This window comes from Ahaetulla prasina, chromosome 2 (genome assembly GCF_028640845.1).
Source record: "Ahaetulla prasina isolate Xishuangbanna chromosome 2, ASM2864084v1, whole genome shotgun sequence".
NCBI classification, from domain to species: domain Eukaryota; kingdom Metazoa; phylum Chordata; class Lepidosauria; order Squamata; family Colubridae; genus Ahaetulla; species Ahaetulla prasina.
The window spans coordinates 80,389,842-80,416,235 of record NC_080540.1 but is presented as its reverse complement, the minus strand read 5'-3'; the positions used below and the strand labels follow the sequence as shown (position 1 = coordinate 80,416,235).

The following is a 26,394-nucleotide window of genomic DNA, read 5'->3' as shown; positions in this document are numbered from 1 at the left end:
ATGGGACTTATTGTACAAATGGTTAGATAAAAGGTGCAGAGATTAGTAACTTAATAACAAAAGTTCAACAAAATAGAAATAGATACAGTTATATAGACATATATAAGAATATATACCATACGCAATAATAATATCTGACTGTACGTGACTATAGACTAAAACATAAAGAGTGATAAATGTATAGATTATTATGGTACAACTATGAAAATGATGGTTATAACTATGACATACAACATTTTGTATTTAAAAGAGACTATATCAGTGGTAAAATCCAACTTTTTTTACTACTGGTTCTGTGGGTGTGGCTTGGTGGGCATGGCAGGGGAAGGGTACTGCAAAATATCCATTCCCACCCCACTCCAGGGGAAGGATACTGCATAATCCCCATTCCCTCCCCACTCCTGGGGAAACGATATTGCAAAATCTTCATTTCCACCCCACTCTGGGGCCAGCCAGAGGTGGTATTTACTGGTTCTCTGAACTACTCAAAATTTCCACTACCGGTTTTCCAGAACCTGTCAGAACCTGCTGGATTTCACCCCTGGACTATATTGTATGACTATGAGAATAATAGTTATACTCATGGTGTATAATCCTATCTATATTTAAAAGCCAGTACACTGTTGTGGCAAAACTGGAAATGTGATGTATAATAAAGGAAAATGTATAATAAAAATATTTTTTTAAAAAGAATACTGCATTCAATTATGGTCATATTATAAAAAAAAATGTTGAGACTCTGGAAAGAATGCAGAACAAGAGCAACAAAGATGATTAGGAGGCTAGAACATGAAGAACAGTTGCAAGAATTGGGCATTTCTAGTCTAATGAAAAGAAGGACTAGGGGCAACACAATAACAGTGTTCCAATACTTGAGGGGCTGCCATAAAGAGGGGGTCGACTTATTCTCCAAAGCACTAGAAAGCAAGACAAGAACAATGGATGGAAATTAATCAAGGAGAAAAGCAACCTAGAACTAGAGAGAAATGTCCTAACAGTGAGAACGATTAACCAGTGGAACAGCTTGCCTTCAGAAGCTGTGGGCGCTCCATCCCTGGAGGCTTTTAAAAAGAGCCTGGACAGACACTTGTCTGGAATGGTACAGAGCAGGGTTGTCAAACTCATGTCATGGTGGCCTCACGTGACATATCGGGACTTTCCCCCTGCCCCTTCGCTAAACCAGGTGTGGGCGTGGCCAGAGCATGACACATCCAGTCCACAGGCTGGGAGTGTCAGGCCTGGAAACCATACTAGACTTTAGGGTTCCAGACACTGCCACATTTTTCCCCTGAGGGGAAGAAGGGGGGTTGAGGGGTATGGTAACATTCTTCAAGCGGTCAAGGTTGGATGGTGTTCACATCTGCAGGAGGAGTGGCGAGAAGATATTCGAATGAACTGGGAGAACGTGGGACCATGTGACCAGCAAAGGGGTTAGGGGGGTGGGACTCTTGGGGTTTGTATAACTGGGAAAAGAATCCGGAAGTTCAGTTTTGGAATTTCACTCATCGTGTGCCAGTTTCCTCATGCTAGTAAAGAACTCTGAAAGACAATGGTTTCTGAGTTTTTTTTATGCAGAAGAGGTTTTTCTGGAACCTTGACAGGGAGTTTGACAGCCCTGGTGTACGGTCTCCTGCTTGATCAGGGGGTTGGACTAGAAGAACTCCAAGGTTCCTTCTGACCCTGTTATTCCGTTATTTCCAACACTCCCTGCCAGATTCCTTCAAGGAAAATCAACAGGGAAGCTAGCAGGAAGTCAGAACTTGATCCCACTCCCATTGTTTTTTTGCCACGGTCATTCTGCTTCTCTGTTTAGATAAGGAAATATCTGTAAATCATGACCAATAGGTCACTGGTTGTCTAGTATTATAATGAAAATCTTTAGTCCCTTTTTATCATATTTCATTTATTATTTTCCATTTAAAATTTTGACAATTTTATTTTGCAATCACATATTCATCATTTATACAAAATTCAGTTTCAAATTCTGTTTTATTTTGTTCTTTTGTTTATGTCTTATTCTAATAAGTATTTCTTTAAACAGAATTACAACTGAATTATTAATCCTTAACTTAGTATTAAAATGTTGCTGTGGAACCTGGTCTCTTGTCTTCTTCCTGACAAAGTGGACAAGTATATCTCTTGGTACGTTTCTTAGCTTTGCATATCTTCTATTAATTATGTACACTTTGTCCACTTCAGCATGAATGTCTTCTTCATTCCATTTCAAAAATTTTGTTAAGAATTCAACACGTTCCTCTGCTTTCAATCTTAGGCAGAATTCTTTTAAATTTCAGTAGTGCCACATTATCTAAATATTTTTCCATCTGTCAGTTTATTGTTATTTTCCATTTTTTTCCTTAACTTGTTTAACTTCTTCAATTTCTTCAAATGTTTAATTAATACTTTCTACTGTATTTGCAAACTTTTCTTCCATTTTCCCTGGTTAGCAGATCTATTTTAACAGATTCTGCCACATGCTGTCACTCATGTTGTAACATTTTTCTTCACTTTTTCGAACATTATTTGTAAAATCTCTGATGTTCTGTTATTTGAGCTGTTATTTGTTAATAATTCCCTTCTGTGATTTTTGCTGCTTTCCTGGTAGTGGCCATTTCTCTTTTTTAAAATTTACAATTCAGAAAAGGGGAATAATAAAAGAGAAGATCTTTCTTTGTTCTTAATTCTTTAGTCCCATGTGGCATTCCATAGTTCTATGATCATAATTGATCTTTCATAATTTTCCCTCATTTCCAAAACAAAATAATCCAGTCTCTCCTCTTAGGAAATTTAAACAATTTTCATTAACACAGAGACGTGTTATTCCAATAACTCAAAACTACTTTAAAATAAAAATATATACCCAATGTTATATTTCAAACTTTGGGTTAGTTTTTTGCTCATAGTTGCTATGAAATCTTTATAATTATTTAGTTTTTACTTTAATCTTTCCCTGGGCTGAACAATAACTCACCAGGTGGTTAGCTGTCTTCTGCTCAGAAGACCTCTATAGCTTTTAAAGTAGCTGTAATCCAACATGCACTAAGAAGGAAAGCTGTAACTATAAGTCTTCCCTATGCCATCTGGCTTCATAAAACCTGTTTTCATTGTTTATATTATGTATATACCACCTCTAAAAATAATTTAGAATAAGATGTATTAGGGGAAAAGTACAGTTTGGTTCAGATACCATAGTCTTAAACCAAAAGATCAAATCCTTTGAACCTCTAACAGTCCAATAAATCAAGTTTGTAATAGTGGAGTATACATACATAGCTATAAAACAATTATTTGTCTGTTTAAAGGATATTGTTTGTAACATTGCTCAAGAAATCCATTTGTGGTTAACATATGTTTACCCTTAATGGCACTGGAACGTAAAAAATATCCAAACTTAGAGGCTGTCAATTTAGCTGAACTTTAAAAAAAACAAAAAGCCCATTGAGAGATCACTAAAGAATATGGAACCAGTATTCATCATACAGCATGGCACTAAGAAGGCGAACCCTTGGCACATGTGCTGGAAGTGGCATGCAGAACCATCTCTCCTGGCACGCGAGCCATTGCCCGTTGCTTTTCCAGGTTCCGGCATGCTGGCCAGCTGGTCTTCATGTGTGTGGGAGTGCCGGAAAACGGAAGAGCAGCCGCCCGGGGCACATGCATGAGCCGGGAAGATGATCTTCCAGTTTCCGGCACACAAATGCGCATTTGCCACCTGGTCTTCTGGTTTCTGGCACGCATGTGCGTGCGAAGACCAGCTGGCTGGTGTGCAAGCGCACACCGGAAACAGGAAGATCATCTTCCTGGTGCTCACATGCACATCAGGAAGTTGCCAACACTGGCATAGCACATAGCATTCGAAGAATGGCCAGCAGTTTTGTTTCCTGACAATCTGACTGAATAAGAGCAGTTTATTTGCAGTGTGTTGCATGAATACAACAGCTGGATGATGGTGCACTTTAATCAGTTTCAACATTTTCTCATTATCTCGGACCATTAACATTAAGGTCCTTCCCATGTGCGAACTCAGTGCTAAGCCAAGTTCAGTTCCCTGTCCCTGTGTCCCCGCAGTACTGTACACAGAGGGCTTGGAAATTTGAAAGTGAACCAATTAAGTATAAAGTTAGCCTTTTATTCCACAGGAAATGCTATGAAACATTAGTGAGGAATGAATGAGGGTAAGGAGAAATACATACATATATTTTTAATGCTATTCCCTTTCAGGATAAGCAACATAACGCTGTATGAAGAAAAGGAGAATGAAATAGCAAGCAAAAACATAAATAAAAATAAAGCCATAAAGTAAGAAAAAGAAAATTCCTATTTTGTTTTTTGTTTTTGAAATTCATGCATCATTCATTTCAAGCATCATTCTTGGTCTTCCTCCTCCCCCACAACCCATTACTCCTTCCTTCCTTCCTTCCTTCCTTCCTTCCTTCCTTCCTTCCTTCCTTCCTTCCTTCCTTCCTTCCTTCCTTTTTCTTTCTTTCCCTTCCTGCCTTCCTTTCCCGCTCCCCCTCTCTCTCTTTCATTCATACATTTGTTCTGCAGTTCTGCCTTTTCATAATTTTTTCCTTGTACTCTAACATGTATACAATTCTACTCTTTTGACATATTATTATTAATCCCAAACTCATCTCTAAAATACTCAGCTTCTCTTCACTTCAATTTCAAATGTTATCACTTTTTCTTCTAAATATATATTCTCTGTCAGAAACTCCTTGTACAGCCTTCTTTATATACTTCCCAAATGCTATTGTTTTCATCAAAGACACTTTGCATCTTTCTTGGCTCTTTAAATATTTAAATTTCTTTGTTCTTTTTTTACCACGTTCTTAGCAAACTCTCTGAAAAAGATGTTGGCTGTGGCTGCCCTGCTTTCCTGCACAACTTTTCTACCTCACTGATCAGTTGATGCTGTGCAATGGAATGGTTCGGAAACCTCGGGCGTGGTCAAGGTGAGAGCCCTGTTTAAAAGGCTAGACTTCTTGTTGTCTGAATCAGACTGGTTCTGGAGACTAGAGGGGCAGGTGCACACCAGCCTAAGCTGGCTGGGAAGTGCCTCACATATCCTACTCTCTGGGGTCCCCTGAAAGGGCCACTGATGTAAGGCTTATAAAGCATACCAGAGACCCAGTGTGGTGTAGAGGTGAAGGGACCAGGCTAGAACCCAGGAAACCATGAGTTCTAGTCATGTCTTAGGCATGAAGCCGCTTGGAAGACTTTAGGCCAATCACTCTACTCCAGCCCTAGGAAGAAGGCAATGGCAAACTACTTCTGAAATCTTGCCAAGAAAACTGCAGAGGTTCGTCCAGAGTCCAGACTGTTTCCAGGAATGGCTCGAAGACATGCGCACACACACACACACACACACACACACACACACACACACACACACACGCATGTCAGATTGATTGTTCCCACAGTAAAACTGAAAGCAGCTTGTTGGCTCCTGAATGGGAAAAACACTCCTTTAACTTTGTGGGCAAGCCAATGTCATGAGAATCCAGCAGATAAAAGAAGCTTCCAAGTAACATTCATACTGTAGAGGAGAAGAGGAGAAACTCTTTAGATTGTTCAGTATATTTATTTGGACTGTGGGTGTCAAAGGGCAGCTTATGAGTCATCTACAAAACCCCTCTCTTGTCCATCTAGTCTTTATAACTTCAAATTCAACTCTAAATTTATGAGGCTTCTAGCATAGGAGACCGAGAACCTAATTTACAACATGTTTACTGCAATATTTGTGCATTTGTTTCAATTCTACCGCTTGATCTACTATCTCTATTTTCTAGCATTCTCTCCCTTCAGTTTAGACCTGAATACCTTTTTTATTTTTTACTCTATATGCAGTATTGTTGCAAGAGATCAAGCCAGGACATAGGAAAATCACTTGGCAATCCCATTCCACTTGTAGTGTCTGATTGTTATCTATTGGCTCTCTATGTGCCTATGGAAGATAGGAACCCAGATGGCAGCTTCTTCAAAAGTCTGCCAAAATGTCAGAGGATGAAAATAACTCCTCAGTTCATTTCTAGAACCACAAAACGTACCAACATTGAACAAGAATTTTATCTATAGCAAATGGAAAACTCCCTGCATATGGGAGTGGGAGTGGTTGGACTCAGGAGCCTAAATGACACCTTCCAACTTTCAACTCAGTGGTGAAATCCAAATTTTTTTACTACCGGTTCTATGGGTGCGATTTGGTGGGTGTGGTGTGGCTTGGTTGGCATGGCAGGGGAAGGATACTGCAAAATCTCCATTCCCACCCCACTCTGGGGCCAGCCAGAGGTGGTATTTGCCGGTTCTCTGAACTACTCAAAATTTCCACTACTGGTTCTCCAGAACCTGTCAGAACCCACTGGATTTCACCTCTGGTTCAACTAGCATCACCCTCCACCAAGTTCCAAGAGGAATTAAGCCACAGAGGTCCAGCTTTCCCAATCTTTGTGCTGAGATCTTTTTTCTGAGGATTCAATTGCTTCTTTGCCAGCCTGACTGTGCAACACTTTTTTAGCTATTAAGAAGACATTTTGATGCATTGCTCTGAAGATTATTACACTAATGAAGCAAAAGACATTCTCCATGCTACAGTTTATGCATTCTAAGCTCAGCTTTGCTGAGTTTTGAGCAAACCCTCTGTCCTTGACACAGATTCTGCACGAGTCCGTATTTGGGATTTTTTTCCACAACTCTTGGTGCTCTGCTTTCCAGATCCTGCAGTTTTCCTTGTGAGGAGCACAGTTGGGCAATCTCTGACTTCTCCTTATCCAGAGAAGGTCTGAAGGTCTGGGATCACTAGCTGGCCCCAATCTCCATCTCAGCATTGTCCCTGCTCCTCAGAGATATGTGATTTCATCATTTACTCCACTCGGAAGCCTCCTGGTTCTGATTTAAATTGGTGCAGTGCAGCAAAAGGAATAAATGGGCCCTTCCGCTCTGCCACTGGCCTCATTCCCTAAACCCTCATTTGCTGCCTTGGCCTAATTGCCAGCCTTCCAATGCTGATTCTCCCCATGAATTGGGCAGCCTATCAAACTGGAGCAAATAACATTGTGTAACAGAATGCATGGGTAACAATTTTGAGGAAAGAGGAAGAGATGCTGCCCAGGAGATAATCAGTCAAGAGGGGCACAAGCCCACAGTTGCTTAACAATCAGAGAAAGAAAACTAAGAAAGGACCTGCCCTAATGGAGCAAACAGTTAAAATGCAAGGCTGGAAGTTCTTTCAAACTTGCGAGATGCTATTAATGTAACCATACAGTAATGTAGATTTAGCTCATCTGGTCATGTTCCCTGTCTGGTTTTACCTGGGAGAATGACACATTGCCATTCAACCAATACCTCCTCTCCCTCTGCAGGAAACTGTAAGATAAAGCAGAAGGCTGCAAAATTGCCCCTTTGCTCAGTATAAAAACCATAATACAATGGTGATGATGGGGCCCTTTGCTGACCAAGTATAAGGATCCCATCACCACCATTGCATTATGGTGAGGAATGCTGGGAGAACTCCTTCTGGTAAAAGAGAAGAGCATTTAATTTTGGTGAGTTCCGAGATTCATGTTTGAAATGCAGGGGGCTTCTTCATCAGATCCTGGTGCTTCTGTAAGCTTCACCATCCTCCAGGGCAGGCCGCTCCTTAGCACTGCCAGAAGCCACTTTCTTTCCTCTCCTGAGTGTGGCAGTTGCGCCATCTGCTGGAAACGCTTTCCTTTAGTGAAGAATTAGTTATGGGAAATATCACCTCAACCTTCCAATGTAAGAAATCATGATTTAAAAAAAAATCTTAAGCCTGAAATTTCCTAATTTAGGAATTCTTTCCTCCCCCCATGCCTTCAACTTTCTTTCTAAAACTGAATGCAAGTAGAGCATTGTACCAGAGTTATGTTAACCCAGTGACACAGGTAGTCCTCGACAGTTTGTTTAGTGACCGTTCAAAATTACGACGGCACTGAAAAAAGTGACATGACCATTTTTCTATTTATAACCACTGCAGCATCCCCATGGTCATGTAAATTACATCTGGAGGCTGGGCAACTGGTATATGTATATATGTATATATGTATGTATGTATGTATGTATGTATGTATGTATGTATGTATGTATGTATGTATGTATGTATATATGTATATATGTATGTATGTATGTATGTATGTATGTATGTATGTATGTATGTATGTCTTTTCATTCGTCGAAATGTCGTCAAGACACTTCCAATTTTACACGGGAGAAAACCCGAATAACCAAAGACCTACATACAAACACCCGCAAAAACCTCAGAAAACATACATATATACATACATACATACATACATACATATATATATATATATATATATGTAGGTCTTTGGTTATTCGGGTTTTCTCCTCCATAAAATTGGAAGTGTCTTGGCGACGTTTCGACGAAGTCTCATTCGTCATCTTCAGGCTAGGTGTTTACAGCTTCGTGCTTCTGGGAGCAAGACACTTCCAATTTTACGCAGGAGAAAACCCGAATAACCAAAGACCTACATACAAACACCCGCGAAAACCTCAGAAAACATATATATATATATATATATATATATATATAAAATACACACACAAACACACACAAACCACTATTTGCACGCATTCTCACACCACCACCCAGCACAGATCAACTCCGTAGCCAAGACACTCATCTCCAGAACAAAATGCTTAGCTGACGAACAACACCTAAAAACCGAACTAGACACTCTCACTAACGTACTAACATCCAATGGATTCCAAAGAAATAAGATTACCAAGCTAATCCAAAAAGAACCCCCCACTAAAATCCAAGACAGAGAACAAGAAAACGGCACAGCCCTCCTCCCATATATAAAAGGCACCACAGACAGAATCAGCAAGATCCTCCACAAACACAACATCAAGACAGCATTCTGCACAAACCAAAAAATATCCACCATCCTAAGAAACCCCAAAGACAAAATTGAGTTAGAAAATCAAGGAGTATATGAAATCCCATGCACCGCCTGCCCCACTACATACATCGGACAAACCAACAGAAGAATAAGTGCACAACGAACACAAGAACTCAGTCAAAAAAGAGGAACCAACTTCTTCCCTGGTCCAACACTTTAAAGTCACAGGACATGATATTGACTTTAAAAAGACCAGAACTATCGCCAAAACTGAACACTTTAACAACAGAATAATCAGAGAAGCCATTGAGATAGAAAAACGCCCACACAGCATGAACAAACGAGATGATACCTCCCGCCTACCAGCCATTTGGAAACCCGCCCTTATTGACAAACGAGTCCCTAACACGAGGAATGACACCAGACCCACACTCACGAGGTCCACACAGGATGTCACCACCGCACATCCACCCAGAAAGCAGACCCAAACCCACACTGATCATGAAGCACGACCAAGGACCAGAAGCCAGACCGCAGCTGCAACATTAGCCATTTCAAACCCCTCCAATCCATACATGCAGCAGACTGACACCCACTATGAAGATGTAGCACCACCACAAAGCCAAACAACAGCTATGCAGCTCACCAGCTCAAATCCCCCTGCAACACAGACTAGACTGAGCACAACCAAGCCCCCACCCAAACAGGACACACCCCAGCCAATCAGAGCACAAAAACCCCATCCAATCAGAGCACAGCCAAGCTCCCACCCAATCAGTTCAAACCCCCACTAGCAGTTAAAAGGAAGAAACAGCTGCGATCACACATTGCTCCCAGAAGCACGAAGCTGAAGCCTGAAGATGACGAATGAGACTTCGTCGAAACGTTGCCAAGACATTTCCAATTTTACACGGGAGAAAACCCGAACAACCAAAGACCTATATATAAAATATTATATATATATATATATATTATATATTTATGTGTTGTAAATGTTGTACCTTGATGAAGATAGCTTTTCTTTTATGTACACTGAGAGCATATGCACCAAGACAAATTCCTTGTGTGTCCAATCACACTTGGCCAATAAAAAATTCTATTCTATTCTATTCTATTCTGTAATGGTTGCAGTGTTCCAGGGTCATGTGATCACCTTTTGCGGCCTTCTGGCAAGCAAAGTCAATGAGGAATAAAGGTTCATTTAACAACTGTGCAGATTGTTGCTGTGCAACAACATAGCAGATTCACTTAACAAATGTGGCAAGAAAGGTTGTAAAATGGGGCAAAACTCATTTAACAAATTTCTCACTTAACAACATAAATTTTGGGCTCAATTGTGGTCATAAGTAGAGGACTACCTGTATAACTCTTCTTTTCATGTAAGTCCAAGAACATGTTAGTGGGATTTAATAGAGATAGTAGCATTTGTGGGCAAGAGAGACTTGATCTAATCTACTTCATTACTTTGTCTTGAAGGGATGAGGGGAGAAGCATTTGAGGAAAGCCACCTTGGTAATTACAACAAACCTCTAAAATTTTACAATATTGTAAAATATTGTATATACAATACAATACAATATTGAAAGTACTTATTTGAGAGATTACTAGTCACCTTTATTGTCTGAAGAAATATTAACTTAGAACAAGTTTGAATATGCAATTTTATTTTTGTCCAGAATTACAATTGCTCATGTATGCTATCATTAAAATTTTTTTTTCCAGAATTGCCAAAAAGAAGTGATTCATCTGGAATGGCAAATTTACAAAATCTAAAGGCCATAGCAGCTTATTATACTTTTCTATACCAAATCGCTCATCTACACCTTCGTTAAGATATTCAGAAGAAGATACCCCCTTAAAAGAAAATAAGGATGAAATGACTCCCTCATGCTTTTTCTTCTCACCTGAATGGTACCGTTCCAAATGAGTGTTTTTCAGCTACTACAGACTATTACTTACAAATGCATACAAAACTGGATACATAGCTAAACAACATTCGATAATCTTCCAGAACAGTTCATTCTTCCATTAAAATAAGGCACTCACTGGCCAAAAACTTAAGGTAACGTTTAAAAGGAATTAAGCCTCCCTCTGAAAACTAGCTTAAAGTCTGGATTACAGAGCAGCTCAGCCTGCTGCCTTAAGGAGAGATTCTAGGCATTGTTTCTCACAGGGGCCATTGCCACTTCTATTGAGGGTGCTCCATGAGGAATGTCCGCACTTGGCCACAGCACTTTCAAATTAGGGATCTCTCGCATTTCAGAGCTTTCCTCATTATAATCATTGCCAGGGCTGCTTGGTCCTGGCAAGCTCACTTTCTTAGCCTTTCAGCACATTTTACAGATGCTGCAGCTTTTCCTTTGGCTAAGGAACTGTCTTGGAGGGGGTCCCCTCCTGGCTACTGGCTCTGAACTCATAGCTTCATGAGACGAACAATGTGATCTCTGCGCCTCCGTTCCCCTGCCCAGGTCTTGCTTTTAACATGGAACTTGACCATCTCTGCCTTGAAATCCTGGTGATCCATGGGACAGTAACTCTGTGGTTCACATAGCTCCTATCAGAAAAGGAAATCAATGATTATATATTTTCCCATAATTTAAAGCCCACAATTCAGTTAATCACAACAATTATTAGTCACAAAAATAACAACATACAACTTCTAAATAAGAGAATCGGTATATTATGGCTCTTTGACTTATAGGGGAAAACAAGTGAAATCTCGTAATTTGTTTCCATTAAGTCTTTAAAAAACAGCAAAGATACGAATGGGATAAGGGGAAAAGCCCCTATCTTACTAGGCACATTGCTTTTTCTTTTATTTAGTCATCTATGGAATTTATAAGCTGTCCCACTGTATTGTAATTCTGAATGGCTTACAGAGTGCAAAAATAAAATTCCAGTGTAATTCCTCAATGCCATTCCTTCCCAAATCTGGATCTAGATGTTCCAAATCAAAGACAAGAAATGTGTAGAAAGGGCTATATAAAAATCTAAATTTTAAAATAGGTGATAGAAATCTTTCTATGATGTATCTTTTCCAGAAGAGAAGTGAATAGAGATTAAGATCTTACCTAAAACGGAATATCCAGAAATTTGCCTGGTGCTAATTACCGTATATACTCGAATATAAGCCGATCCGAGTATAAGCCGAGGTCCCCAATTTTACCCCAAAAACTGGGGTAAACTGGGGACTCGAGTATAAGCCGAGGGTGGGAAATGAGGCACCTACCGGTTGGGGAAACCCTCCCTCCCTCAGCTGAGAAGGCTGGCGGCTCCCCCGCCCCGCACTCTCACTGCACCGGCAGGGCTTCCGTCCGGTAAAATGTGAAAAAAAGAAAAAAAAAACACTCGAGTATAAGCCGTATATACTCGAGTATAAGCCGAGGGGCTTTAAAAAAAAACAAAACTCGAGTATAAGCCGTATAGACCCGAGTATAAGCCGAGGGGAAGTTTTTCAGCACAAAAAACGTGCTGAAAAACTCGGCTTATACTCGAGTATATACGGTAGTTAAAAGTGTTAGATTAAATTGGCTGAATTTTTATACATATAATATCTAATTCTTAACTGCTTCTTTACTAGCCAGATTTTCATTTTTGTTACTATATTGTTGAAGGGTTCTTTATTAATGTTTCTTAGTTTAAAATCAATCTAGGTAAAAAGATATGGAATACTGAAAGAAGGTATGATTTTTGCTATTGTTGGAATCATCAGCATCTGACAGATGAAGTGTGTTTCTATAATATATAACAATTGTTTTTGTCTGATTGTTACCTTGTTTTCTAGAAAGAACTCCTTGTAGCCACCTTGGAGGACATAAAGTTCAGGGTAGTGCAAGGCAGGATATTCATTCATGGCTCGGTCTTCCTCCCTCAGGTAACGACACCTTCACAGCAAGGCAATTGGTTATCCTGCCTGTCCAGGAACTTCCAAAAACACCTGTTTCCCTTTTCCAAAAAGTCCCCTCCACCTCTGCAGCCCTCTGTGGTCCACACTCACATCTTGGGACCCCTTTCAGAAGAAAATTCACAATGGAATACAAGGATGAGGCGCTTCTGAGGTGATGATGGAAGCAGAGGCTTCCTCAGGAAAAGTTCAAATAAGTCATCTTGTCTGTGAATATTCAAGGCCCCCTGTAAAAAGAAACAAAATATTGGGCTCTGCTATAAGTAGGCCACAGACTGTGCTATGTAGTGATGACTGGGTGTTCTACTTCAACATAACTGAAGGCCACCAGATTAGGAAGGCTGCTATTAAGACAACATTCCTCAAGCATTTTACACATATGAGTTCCTTTGCAGAACACGATTCATCCAGAATATGAATCCCTCACCTTGATGTGGCCCCCATGATATTCATAGGGATAGCGGCAGTCAATAATGTAGAACTTCTCTATAAGGCTTTGAAATTGATTGTGGAGCAGTGCTACGATCTATAAAAAGAGAAGAATGGCACCCAGACTGATGTAATTTTTTTTTTTTGTTTACATTTATATCCCGCCCTTCTCCGAAGACTCAGGGCGGCTTACAGTGTATAAGGCAATGTTAATCTCTTAGTTTTACTTAGATAACAGAATGATTATGAAGGCAAACAATAAATGCTATCTCAAGCAATTTGGCTGGAGAGTTGAATAAACGTGGAGACTATGGTGTAGCTGAAGTCTGAAGATACTCTACAGAAGAATGTTAAGAACAGGGAAGCTTGCTTGATTAGGTGCTACAGCAAGACCCCCTCAGCTATCTTCTGAAACTTTTACAGAACCAAGTGACCCTAAATGAAAAAGAGGTACAGCTACAATTCAGCTGACCTGTGAAAGCATATTTGCAAAGTCAAAAGGAAAGAGAAAGTCAGACATATGTACACTTTAAAGCAGGCATGATTGCTCACAGTATCTGCAGTGATATATCTCAGATCTGAATGCCTTCCTGTGACAGTTGGCAATGCATAGACCTAGAGAGAAACACAATCACATTTCATGTTTAAAATTTCTACAATTCAACAGATCCTCTAGCTTTTTCAAGCCTCAGCTAGATAGACACCAGCAAAATAATCCTGAATGCAACTGCTGGGAAATAAGATGCACTGGATTCAGGAGAAAATGACCCAAAGTAAATTTGCAAACATTTCACCTACATGTGTATTGAGATAATAAATATACATTATGATTCCCTATTTAAACTTCCTACAAGTTTTGAAGACAGTATAATTGCTTGGGCGATATACTAAGGTTGTTTTTTTCTGAGCTATTTCAGGCACTGTTGAAAATTGCACTGTTGAAAATTATTGCCTGAAAAGTTTTGATCTGAAAATGGCCAAACACCGATGAGTCTCGCATCACACCATTAAAGAAGGGACCATTCATTTGAGCTTAGTGCATTAGAATCATGCCTATCTGAATTTCTAAAAGTGAAGTAGGTATCTTTATGCAAGTGTGAGCTGCTACTCATACAATTCTTAACTGGAAGTCTTAATCACCCAGCTATAGGACATGACAAACAACTCTTCTGATCTGTTACCTACCAGATCACGGTAGGTTTTGTCTGCCAACATATACTCAAACTTTTCATCAGTGCTTAGACTGAGCAATACAGAAAATGCTGTTCCAGCATTGTTCAATTATTAGGAGGGGAGGTTTGGGATAGTATGACATGGACAAAATCAGTATTATCCTTCCTACCCACCCAAAAAAAGAATCGGAGAAGCAAAAAGGTACCTACGCTAGAGAAATCACCAATTAACTGCCTGAAGCCGTGGTCTTGATCAAGGGCTCTGACGATCTCGATGTCAGAAAGAGAGGCTGTTTTCTTCAAAAGCATAACCTATAAACAAGCAGGCAATCCATTAATAAGTATGCAGACAAATAACTGCGAGGATCGATCTTCTGTGCATGAGAAAGCTTGAAATAACATTGTATGAACTGAAACCATAGTTAAATATTTCTTTAAAAAATACAAAAATCTGCATTAAAGAGGGAAAATTGAAATATTTAATACTAGAAGAAAGCTTAATGAGACCCTTGACATGCCGTTCATTGACTGATTCAACTGTCAGTCTGATCAAATCCAATGCATCTTGCCTTAAATGCCAGTTGTTTGGATACAACAGTAAAAGAGTTAGCCCTATCAGACGTGTAAACTGGGTGTATCTGCTCACCAATGCGTGAAACAGAATGCTGTGATAAACAGATTTCTGGCCAGCAAGGTTCCTCTAAACATCTTAGCTATTTGTTACCTTCTGTTTGAACAAGAGGAAAAATACCTGTGCTTCCTTCGCTATTCTTCTTAACACAGTTGATCATTCTAGCCTTGATACCAGAACCCAGGAATTTAAGGAAAAGGTCTTGGATACGAGGACCAATTGTTGTTTCTTACCCTATCTGGCCCTTCTTGGATTGGGCTGCACTTCCATGTCACTTTAGCTGATGTTTCATCATCATAGCTTTTCACTGTCTTCTTTGATGCAGGTCTATTTAGTTTTGTTGGCAGAGATGGAGATCGGAAGAGGCAGCTCTTGTTCATGGAGACCTGCTAAATGTGCCAAACAAACACAGAGATCAAGACATCAGGAAGGAAGGACCCTACATGTCACTTCATCTGTCTCATTAAAACTGATAGATTTTTCAATCAACTGTACTTCCATGTAACTATTGCTAGCTCTCTCAGGTATGTCCGACAGCCTCAGTTTTACAACAGCATTGCAAATCAATCCACAAACTGTTTTAATGGCACAGCCATAAACATATTAAACATTTGAGCCTTTAAATCAGAGGTGAAATGCTCCCAGTTCAGACTGGATCAGGCAGTCTGGTAGCAATGGAGGCAAGTAGTTCAGAGAACCGGTAGCAAAAATCCCTGGCCCACCCCCGCCCATGCCTACCCAATCGCCTGGTCCCCAGTTGCCTACTTGGCAGCTTGCTGCTTCTTTCCGGCTCGCCTTGCTTCAGCTGCTGCAATTAATTGCATCAGCTAGCAACTCAATCTGTCTGCCTGCAATCCATCTCAGCCTTGTCCCTTGAATTGGGTAAGTAACTGGGTTTTTTTGGGGGGTGGGGGCTTTAAAAAAATAGTTAATTGGGGTTTTTTTAGGAGTTTTTTTTATTTTTAGACATAGCAATTTAAAGTTAAGGACGCTTTAAATTTAGCTGCTTTTATCTAAAAATATAAATAAAATAAAATATTTGTGCAGCTTTCTGAGATTTGGTGTGTTTCTGTAGTGTTTCACTCTATACAAACACACAAAATCTCACAAAGCTGTATGTGGCATTTCGTGTGTGTGTGTGTGAGTCAGTTGTGTTGTGTTGTTGTGTGTGTGTGTACAGTGTGAAAGTTGGTTTTTGAGCTTTTTGTGGCTGTATGAGGTTCCTGCTTGTTGCAGGGGCCATTTTGGGTGAAGTGCAGCTGCTTTTACATTGTGTGTGAGTCAGTTGTGTTGTGTGTGTGTGTAAAGTGTGAAAGTTGGTTTTTGGCACCTCATATTGTTTTGTGTACTTTGTTTGTTATTTTTTATTATTTATTGTTATTGGCCACCAAGCCATGCCCACCAATTAAGCCACGCCCATAGAACCGGTAGGGAGAATTTTTAGATTTCACCCCTGCTTTAAATGCTGCTGTTTCCAGACTGGATCATTTAGAAGACAAGATGTTACTTGCTACTGGCTACAAGGCAAGAGCCCGAGTTAACTAAATTGCTGATTAAAAAATCCCCGTTTACCTCACTGATATTGACGTCCTGAGCACAGAGTGGTCCAGACAACAAGGCAGCCATGCTTGAGTGGTGCCCAGAAAGGGATTTCTATGGAGGAATCACAGGAAAAAACAGAGCATTAAAAATAGAATTGCCAGATGAAAAGAGAACATTAGGCACTTACAGCTTTAATAGTTGTACAAAAGAAGGATTTCAACCAGGGAAGCTCACCTTACAAAATGTTCTCAGTCCTCTTTTTCATCTGGCTAATGTATGCTGAACCTGACAACTATTTCGTTATACAGAACCAGAAGAGTGGCAAATGCAGAACCACTTCTGTTAACAAAAATACAACTCTTCCTTTAATTCCTTTAAGCCTCTGGTGGCTCAACGGACTAAGTCTGTCTGTTATTAACACAGCTGCTTGCAATTACTCCAAGTTCAAGTCCCACCAGGCCCAAGGTTGACTCAGCCTTCCATCCTTTATAAGGTAGGTAAAATGAGGACCCAGATTGTTGGGGGCAGTAAAGATGACTTTGTATATAATATACAAATGGATGAAGACTATTGCTTAACACATTGTAAGCCGCCCTGAGTCTTCGGAGAAAGGCAGGATATAAATTCAAATTTAAAAAAAAATTCTGCCAGCATTTGAGTGTCAATTTCATACTCTACAGGACTGTCGTTCCCCTCTCCCCTCCTGGCTTCCCAATCTGGATCATTTTCACATCCCACAGAGGTCAAAGGTATGAGGAAATGCACAAGGAAAGAAAGGATGGCTGAAGGTGAAGGTGAAACAAAAACAAAAAATTTGGGATGAAAGAATGACTATATTTTAGTACAGGTAGTCCTCGAATTATAACAGTTCATAAAGTGACCATTCGAAGTTACAGTGGCAGTGAAAAAAGTGATTTATGATCGTTTTTCACACTTACAATCACTGCAGAATTCCCATGGGTACATGATAAAAATTCAAGTCCTTGGCAACTAACTCATATTTATGATGGCTCCAGTGTCCCAGGGCCACATGATCTCTTTTCGTGACCTTCTGACAAGCAAAGTCAATGGGGAAGCCAGATTCACTTAACAACCATGTTACTAACTTAACAACTGCAGAGATTCACTTAACAATAGTGGCAACAAAGGTCATAAAATGAGGAAAAATTTACTTAACAAATGTTTTGCTTAGCAACAGAAATTTGGAGCTCAGTTGTGGCCATAGGTTGAGGACTACTTGTACTTACAAAAGTTCATTTAGAAATCTACAGATACAGTACAGAAAGGGAGGTATTTCTGAGGTGATTCAGTTCTAGAACTCATAACAAATGAGTAGCAGCCAGTATAAGAAATTCTGTTGGACTTTGGAGCAAGCTCTAATTAGGGGTGTCCACTATTATCTGGCAGAAGAGAAACAGAAGTGATTCAAAGAATCTCTGCTAACAGTGTTCAACATTTTGAGATACGTTGCAGCCCACGATTGAAATTACTAGAGTAGAAAATCTAAAAGAACTCAATATTGAAATCCCAGAAGGAATGAACTTTTTCTTATTCTAGTATGCTACCTTAGGGATGCGAATGAATTCGTAGAAATTTAGCCAGTTGCAAAAAATATATCTAGGTTTTAAGAGATCCTCGGGATAAAACTAATATATAAACGTCTCACCGCCACTATGACAATTATCACCAAAAATGCAACGACCAGTCTTGAGCACTAGATATATATCCAGGCAGTCTTTGACTTACGACTACAACTGAGCCCAAAATTTCTGTTGCTAAGTGAGACATTTGTTAAGTGAATTTTGCCCCAATTTGTGACTTTTCTTGCCACAGTTAAGTGAATCACTGCAGTTAAGTTAATAACATGGTTGTTATGTGAATTTGGCGTTGTCATTGACTTTGCTTGTCAGGAAGTCACAAAAGGTGATCACATGACTTTGGGACACTGCAACCGTCCTAAATAGGAGTCAGTTGCCAAGCATCTGAATTTTGATCGTATGTCCATGAGGATGCTGCAACTGTCGTGTGAAAAAGGTCATAAGTGCCTTCAAATGATCACTAAAGGAACTGTATATATAACTGTTAAGTATACAGGACTACCTGCAGTGTTTTGGAATACTGTATTTAAACTTACCCTTTGAACAAGATACCTAGCCATTTTTTTCCTAATGTTTGAAAATGTTTCAGTGTAATGGAATACAAGCTCCTACCTCCAATTTCCCCAAAGATCACTCAGGTAGCTCTTATCAAAGGCTCTCCCTCCAGCCTTGCAGCAGAGAAGACCCAACACTGATATTACTTGGCATTACTGCTTGTTGTGGTCCGCCAGCAGCCTGCAGAGCTGACAGCAGAGTCGGAGGCTGAGGAAGAACATGGGCCAGTCCTGGAGGCTGGGGAAGGCCCGGATGAGGGCTCTGCATCAGAGGCAGAGATGGGGCCAGGGACATCAGGGACTGATGTGCGGACTCTGGAGCCTCCAGAGGCTGACAACAGAGAGGCAGAGGAACAGGAGGAGCCTGTTCCTAGTTCCTTTTAACTCATCCTTCTCACCTCTGTTTCTTCCTTTTCACTGGAACAGAGCTCATCAGAAAAGCTATCCAAGGTTTCTGGGATTCCTGAAGCATCTATTGGGCCACCAAGGCATTTCATCTCACGGTCCATGAAATCCTCTGCTTTCTGGAAAGAAAACCAATTACAGATGAAATTCACCAGTTTTCAAACATGCAAATATTTACTGTACAGGTGGTCCTTGACTTATGACCATTCATTTAATGACCATCGATGTTATGATGGCACTGAAAAAAATGACTGACTTTGCGCTTACGACCTGCAGTTGAATGATTGTGATCTGGGTGCTTGGAACTGGCTCATATTTACAATGGTCGCAGCGTCCCAAGGACACATGGTCGTCATTCATGACTTTCTCAGCCAGCTTCCAAACAAGCCATCTGATTAATTTTTTTTGTTTTTGTTTTGTTTACATTTATATCCCGCCCTTCTCCGAAGACTCAGGGCGGCTTACAGTGTGTAAGGCAATAGTCTCATTCTATTTGTATATTTACAAAGTCAACTTATTGCCCCCAACAATCTGGGTCCTCATTTTGCCTACCTTATAAAGGATGGAAGGCTGAGTCAACCTTGGACCTGGTGGGACTAGAACCTGCAGTAATTGCAGGCAGCTGTGTTTTAATAACAGGCTTCTTACAGCCTGAGCCACACCGCGGCTTGCTTAACAACCATGGCAAAAAGGTAATAAAACTGGGCGTGGTCCCATGATGACTCACTTAGCAACTGTACCACTTAAGTGATGGAAGTTCTGGTCCTGATTGTGGTTGTAAGTCAAGAAGCACCTGTATGTAAGGGAGATGTGTTTTGATTTACACTTAATGAGATCCAAAATACCACAATCACATTGTACTCAAATCTTCCATTTTCTTTGGTTGCAAAATGTGGTTACAATAGATACTGAGTTAGTTAAAATCCCTCATCCCCTCATGACCCTTAGATATACATGCAAATTGCTTCTGGAAAGCATCATCCATATCAGGAAACCTAGAGTGGACATAACTGCTATAAAACAGAAAGATCAACCAGAAGCTTGGCACAAGATTATGGGTACTTACAGAAAAGCCCATCTGCTACAATAGATACTCACATTTCTCTTGTTCATCGAAGGACACAGAATTTTCTCGCTAATTTGCTGGAGGTAACTTGGTGTGCTGCACAATACTTCAGGCTAAAATATCAAGGGGAATGAATGGCACTGTCAAGTTCTGGTTAGGTATGTATGTATGTTGATTTATATATTGTTATGAGACTTAAGAGAATCAAAAATTGGTGCTCCTGTTTCTCAGTTTCACCTCAAAGCTTTTAATAAGGTAACTAAACTCCATCATAGCAGAAAAGAAATACCTGGAGCAACTGCACAGACTGTTTCCTTGAGTCTCTGCTGAGAGAAAAAGAGAGATAGTCAGAGATCCGTAGTATGAACAGAGTAAAAATTTAGCATATTCCCCAATCTAATCCCGTGCATCCATTAACATTGGATACCTTATTCACATATTGGGATATGTTATGTTTCGTTTAACCATTCAATAGTTTATTGAATAAATCAACAGTTGGCTTGGTTTGCACTATATGCTAAGTAAAAGTAATTTTGTATTGTGTGCCAGTTGCGGGCTTTCCTGGACCAGGATAACCTGTGCTCAATCCCCACTCATCTCATGGCCGGACTATTGTAATGTGCTCTACATAGTACTACCCTTGAAGAGCCTTTGGAAGCTACAGCTGGTGCAGAGTGCAGTAGCATGGATAATTTTGGACCCCCAAGAATGGTCCCTATAATACTTTGTGAGCTTCATCAGTTACCAGTCTGCTTCCAGGTGCAATTCAAGGTGTTGGCGATCACCTTTAAAGCTCTTCATGGCATTGGTCCAGGATACTTGAGGGACTGTCTCACCCCCACTGGGATTGGCCTGCACTACTTGTGCCAGCAGAGGAGGCATGCTGCGGATCCATTCTTCAGCCCATTATTCTAGCTGGCAGGGTCCAGGAGGATGGTCTCCTCTGCTGTTGCTCCTGCCCTCTGGAACATCTTCCCCCCTGACGCCCCCAATGTGAGGTTGGCTTCAACTCTTCTATCTTCTCGTAAGGGCCTAGAGACATGGCTTTGCCAATTGGCTAAATCTTAGTGGAATTTCGAGGGTAAAATTAGAAATTTTGAATGGACAGTTTTGGCCAGGGTTACAGGGTTAACTGTGGAAATGCAGAGTTTCCCTTCCAGAGACTTCCTGCTCCCATTGCCATCTATATTTCTTTACAGTATACAAACAAAAAATGCCAAGTGAAAATTTTGCCATTTCGGTACTGGGGGTTATACACAAAGTTAAAAGAAAAATAGATGTAAAGACTCTTCTGTAGGCCAAACACAACTACTTGGCCTACTTCATTTTTTTTAAATGTCCCACAATTTTGCTCTTCCCATCTATCAATCATATCCCATTAGTTCTTACAGCTGTCTACAGTTACTAGAAAGCAGCCTTCCCCAACTGAAAAAAAAAATCATGTTCTTCAGCCCAGCCATGCAGGCAGTTGTTTAGCCACACCACCTGAGAAAGGAGCAAATAGGCTCTTACTCATGAGTCAATCACTAAGCATGATGCACAAACTTATTTAATACATCCATCAGTGCTGAGCAAATTAGCCACTGCTGAGTTAATAGAAGTGCTACAAAGGAATTTTCAGTGTTGAGAGCAGATCAATTAAACCCAAATGAAAATAAAGCTAATATGGTAAGCTATAAAATCAGTAGGTAGAACTTACAGCTGATCCTGGAATTCTGTTAAGTTATTTTTATCTGCAAGTCACAAAGTGAGAAAATAGAAGCCTGAAAAACCTAGGAATAGTTATACTATTAAATAGTACATACGCTTGAGCTTAAGGAATCTAAATCAGAGTGAACTGATTAAGTCATCTTCTTTCATATCTGAAAATTAGTTATCTTGGTTCAGCTAAAGAAGTCCAATCAATATGGAACATAGGCTTGCAAAATATATTCAATTGTTTAAGATATTGCTAGAGTCCCCCAAACCATAAATACAAGCCTATTACATAGGAAAACTACATAGCTCTAAAAAACCAAGCTTATAAGAAATTACATAGATAATATACTACGTGGTGAAATCAAGGAGCGGTTTGTAATTTTTTTAAAAATGAAATTTTATAAACTTTATTTCTTGAGAGTAAACTGTAAATGGAGTACTATACTTCAGTAGATAAGAGGCAGCTATGTATGCAGGCAAGCAGCTCTACACTTTTCGTTACCTGGAATATAGCGTAAAATTTACATGATTATCTGGCTTGGGTTTATTGCTACATTTGTTATGATCTATAAACATATCAATATACTACCTTGGGAAACAAATATATTAAACAAAATAGATAATACAATTAATTGGATTTAAGGTTACTAAAATCAATTTAATTCAGAATTTCTCATAGCTTTAGTTCTAATAATTGCCTAAACTGGTTAGAATACTACAGTTTATCTAATACAGGGGTGTCAAACTGGTGGCCTGCAGGCCAGATGCGTCACGCGCTGGCCACACCAACTCCAGCTCTGCGAAAGGGGAAGAACGTCATGATACGTCACAATGGGATGCTATGAGTTTGACACCTGTGATATAACAGATGAAATGATTTATCTATGACAACAAAACTTGCTTTTGTAAGTCCTCAAGTTACAACCAAACTGAGCCCAAAATTTATGTTTATATTTATGCGAGACATTTGTTCAGTGAATTTTGCTCCATTGTATGACTTTTCTTATCACAATTCTTAAGTGAATCATTGCAATTGTTAGCAACGTGGTTGTAAAGTGAATCTGGCTTCCTCATTGACTTTGTTTGTCAGAAGGTCGCAAAAGGGGATCACATGACTCTGGAATACTGCAACTGTCATAAATATGAATCACATTTTTATCTCATGACCATGGGAATACTTGCAAGAGTTGTAAGTGTGAAAAACAGCCATAAGTTACTTTTTTCAGTCCCACTGTGACTTTGAACAGTCACAGAATGAACTGTTGTAAGTTGAGGACTACCTGCATGCTGATCAAACTGCTTACTAATAGCAGAACTAAATCTCTAGAGCAGGCAGCAATTATTACCAATCTCCAGTGCTCCTGGGGACTGGTTGAAGGTGAAAGCAATTTCCTCTTCTCCACTGTTGAGATTGGACAGGTCTAAGCAACGTCTTGGTGTATCCCTACAAATTGTGAACAGGAAGGTAGAAACACATATCCGCACACATTAGCAATACACCACTGAAATCCACAGAAATTAGCATTATGCCATTGAAATAGAAACATATGTTTTATTAGGATGAATACCCCTAGACAGTCTCATGCATCCTGACAGATTATATTTGAAAACTTTCCATTTTAATATATCCCCGGACGATAACATCTAGCCTAAGATGCTACTTAAGACTGGATCAAAGCCAGCTTAGTCAAGTGTCATTGAAACCAATATAAAGAAGTCAGAAAATGGCTACGCTTGTCTGTACACAGTATACAGTAGATTAAAGCTTATGGCTCCCATATCAGATGTAAAGAGTCAGAACCCCAAAATGGAATTTTTAAAAATCTCTCTCTTCCCCTATAATTCAAAGCTGCAATTTATTACTCTGACTATTTACTGCTGGTTAAACAGAGGAGCCATGCATGACAAGTCACCCTCACTGACCATCTAAATGCTCTTGGGTTTGCTTAACAACCAAGATTATATACAGGATGAGTTATGGGTAATTCATAAACCTCCTTCTTATCCAACTACCAAACTCAGTGTAAAGGTAAAGGTTCCCCTCGCACATATGTGCTAGTCGTTCCCAACTCTAGGGGGTGGTGCTCATCTCTATTTCAAAGCCAAAGAGCCAGCGCTGGCCAAAGACGTCTCCGTGGTCATGTGGCCAGCGTGACTAAATGGCAAAGGGTTGCCTCTGGTGGCACAACAGGCTAATGCAGCCTATTATTAACAGCAACTGCTTGCAATATTGCAGGTTCAAGTCCCACCAGGCCCAAGGTTGACTCAGCCTTCCATCCTTTAAAGGTAGGTAAAATGAGGACCCAGATTGTTGGGGAGCAATAAGTTGACTTTGTATATAGTATAAAAATGGATGAAGACTATTGCTTAACACAATGTAAGCCGCCCTGAGTCTTCAGAGAAGGGCGGGATATAAATGCAAAAAAAAAAAAAAGGTGCACGGAACGCTGTTACCTTCCCACCAAAGGTGGTCCCTATTTTTCTACTTGCGTTTTTTATGTGCTTTTGAACTGCTAGGTTGGCAGAAGCTGGGACAAGTAATGGGAGCTCACCCCATTACGTGGCACTAGGGATTCAAACCGCTGAACTGCCAACCTTTCGATCAACAAGCTCAGTGTCGTAGCCAACTGAGCCACTGTGTCTCAGTGTAACTCAGTGTACTCATTTTCAAAGTTGGCATGTTATCTAAACTATAAAGTAAATATAGTGATCCAATATGCAGTCTTTATACCTACTTATGTCTGGTGAAGACCCGGAGACCACTTATTCATGTTTTAGCTATGTTTAATTTTTCCTAAAACTAAATATATTGCCTAACCATGGATTTAGGAACTTTTATAAATGGACTGCCAATAGTTCTTGGGCATACAGTATTCTAGAATTAAAATTTCAGATTAGCTTCTCAGCTAATTCTGTGCCATGCCTTTGGAAAAAAAGAAAATATTCCACCCTGCATTATTGTATCAAACAGGGGGGGAAAAATTACCCTGCTAAAGTGCTGAGGTTTTGGAAATCCCAAGTGAGATTGAACACAGGAGTAAGAGGAGGTTCTGGAGTAAACGGCAGAGATATCTTGACATCCTGGATCATATTCAGTGCCATCCTGTAGCTAAACTGAAACCTAAAAGGAACAAATAATAATTTCTACAAGGGGATAATTTTCAGGCAGCATTACTGATCGCCACTAAGACACCACTTAAAACAGCAGCTTCCTTTTTTTATAAGCCTGTCTCTTTATTGTAATAATCACAATTTAAGAGCTCACAAATCAGGTACCTAAAAACTGAAATATGCGGCAGCAAGCTCTGAGAGATTAACTAGGAAAACAGCAAACAAAGAAACTAGTAACAATCAGGCTAAAAAGATATATCCAGTTTAACTTTTTTTTTTGTTTAAACCTCGCCTACATTACTTTTTTATAACTGATGGCAGCAAACATACCCAATACCGCTTCCGCCTATTTTCCCCCCCACAACATCAACTCTGCAAGATTAAGTTGGGCTGAGAAAGAATGATTGGCTGCCTTTCTTAAAGGGAAACGAGGGCTTTGAATTTTTCAGACGGAATTTTGGATAATCAGCATCGACGGCTGGCTCACAAGCTAGAATACTCCGCCTCCAAAACAAACTAAGGTTTGTTCCTTCGTTCTCAGGGACAACCCGAGAAACCTTCCCCGGTGGTTTGGACTTGGACTTCCAGCAGAGCCATTGCAAACAACGGCAAAGGACCTCGGGAGGTACAGCACCCCTTCTGCCCCCCCTCCCTTCTTTGAAATCCCTTCCTCCCTCTCAGCCTCCCCCACCCAAAAAAAAAATAAGGCGAGCTGAAAATTCCACGGCACTTCAGAAATTAAAATTTATCGCCGCTGCGCCAGCCAATCCCGATCACCTCTTTCTCTTGACCGACCAACCCTCGAACGCTCGAGCGAGAAGAGCCTCCGTCTCGGAGTCAACAGCTTTTTCATTGGCAAACCGACGGTCTTACGTCGACGGTGGCGCGCGGGGCTGATTGGATGACGGGTATTGGTAGGCGGGGTTTTTAATGCACGTGTGTTATTGTCCGCGCTGCGTTCGGCAGATAAAGCCCATGTTTCTTACTCTTCGCCTAGCCAATCACCGGACCAAAGATCCGCCTCCTTTTTTCTTCCTACTCTGTGATAGGCCGGAGGGCTGCAAAAAGCCACGCCCTCCCTGCTTACTGGAGGGAGATTTAAAGCCGCGTTTAATGCTGGCCATAAGGATTTTTGGAAGGGGGTTCTCCGGTTCGGGGGCCAATCATGCAATTTCCGAATTCTTTGTCGGACTTCTCGACTGCCGTAACTGGCCGGTAGTTTTATTTATTTATTTATTTATTTATTTGCATTTATATCCCGCCCTTCTCCGAAGACTCAGGGCGGCTTACACTATGTTAGCAATAGTCTTCATCCTATTTGTATATTTATATACAAAATCAACTTGTATTGCCCCCCCAACAATCTGGGTCCTCATTTTACCTACTTTAAAAAGGATGG

General features: G+C 40.3%; 1 protein-coding gene and 1 long non-coding RNA gene across 2 annotated transcripts; one reads left to right on the top strand and one right to left on the bottom strand.

Annotated features, from left to right (window-relative positions):
- Nucleotides 1-2,095: 2,095 nt before the first annotated feature.
- On the top strand, nt 2,096-12,651 carry LOC131190213 (uncharacterized). The gene is made up of 4 exons (XR_009153261.1): nt 2,096-2,142; nt 4,222-4,299; nt 4,837-4,955; nt 10,608-12,651. It is a non-coding gene; the product is annotated as an uncharacterized LOC131190213 (long non-coding RNA).
- Nucleotides 11,285-25,847, bottom strand: CDC25C (cell division cycle 25C). The gene is made up of 15 exons (XM_058167355.1): nt 25,773-25,847; nt 24,871-25,005; nt 23,231-23,328; nt 21,886-21,919; nt 20,476-20,509; nt 20,219-20,299; nt 19,114-19,239; nt 16,594-16,674; nt 15,255-15,410; nt 14,601-14,702; nt 13,771-13,833; nt 13,217-13,315; nt 12,883-13,016; nt 12,658-12,769; nt 11,285-11,439 (listed from the first exon to the last, which is right to left on the bottom strand). Exons 2-15 carry the CDS (start codon nt 24,984-24,986, stop codon nt 11,299-11,301), a joined length of 1,377 nt encoding a protein of 458 aa, XP_058023338.1. The 5' UTR covers nt 24,987-25,005; nt 25,773-25,847; the 3' UTR covers nt 11,285-11,298.
- Between the last annotated feature and the right edge of the window lie 547 nt (nt 25,848-26,394).

Excerpts from the sequence above, each read along its gene's own strand:
- CDC25C (XM_058167355.1), bottom strand. The coding sequence starts at position 24,986 with ATGGCACTGAATATGATCCAGGATGTCAAGATATCTCTGCCGTTTACT. Across the intron at positions 23,329-24,870 it reads AACCTCAGCACTTTAGCAGG|GGATACACCAAGACGTTGCT; the intron begins GTAATTTTTCCC and ends CACAATTTGTAG. Across the intron at positions 20,510-21,885 it reads ACAGAATTCCAGGATCAGCT|AGACTCAAGGAAACAGTCTG; the intron begins GTAAGTTCTACC and ends TTCTCTCAGCAG.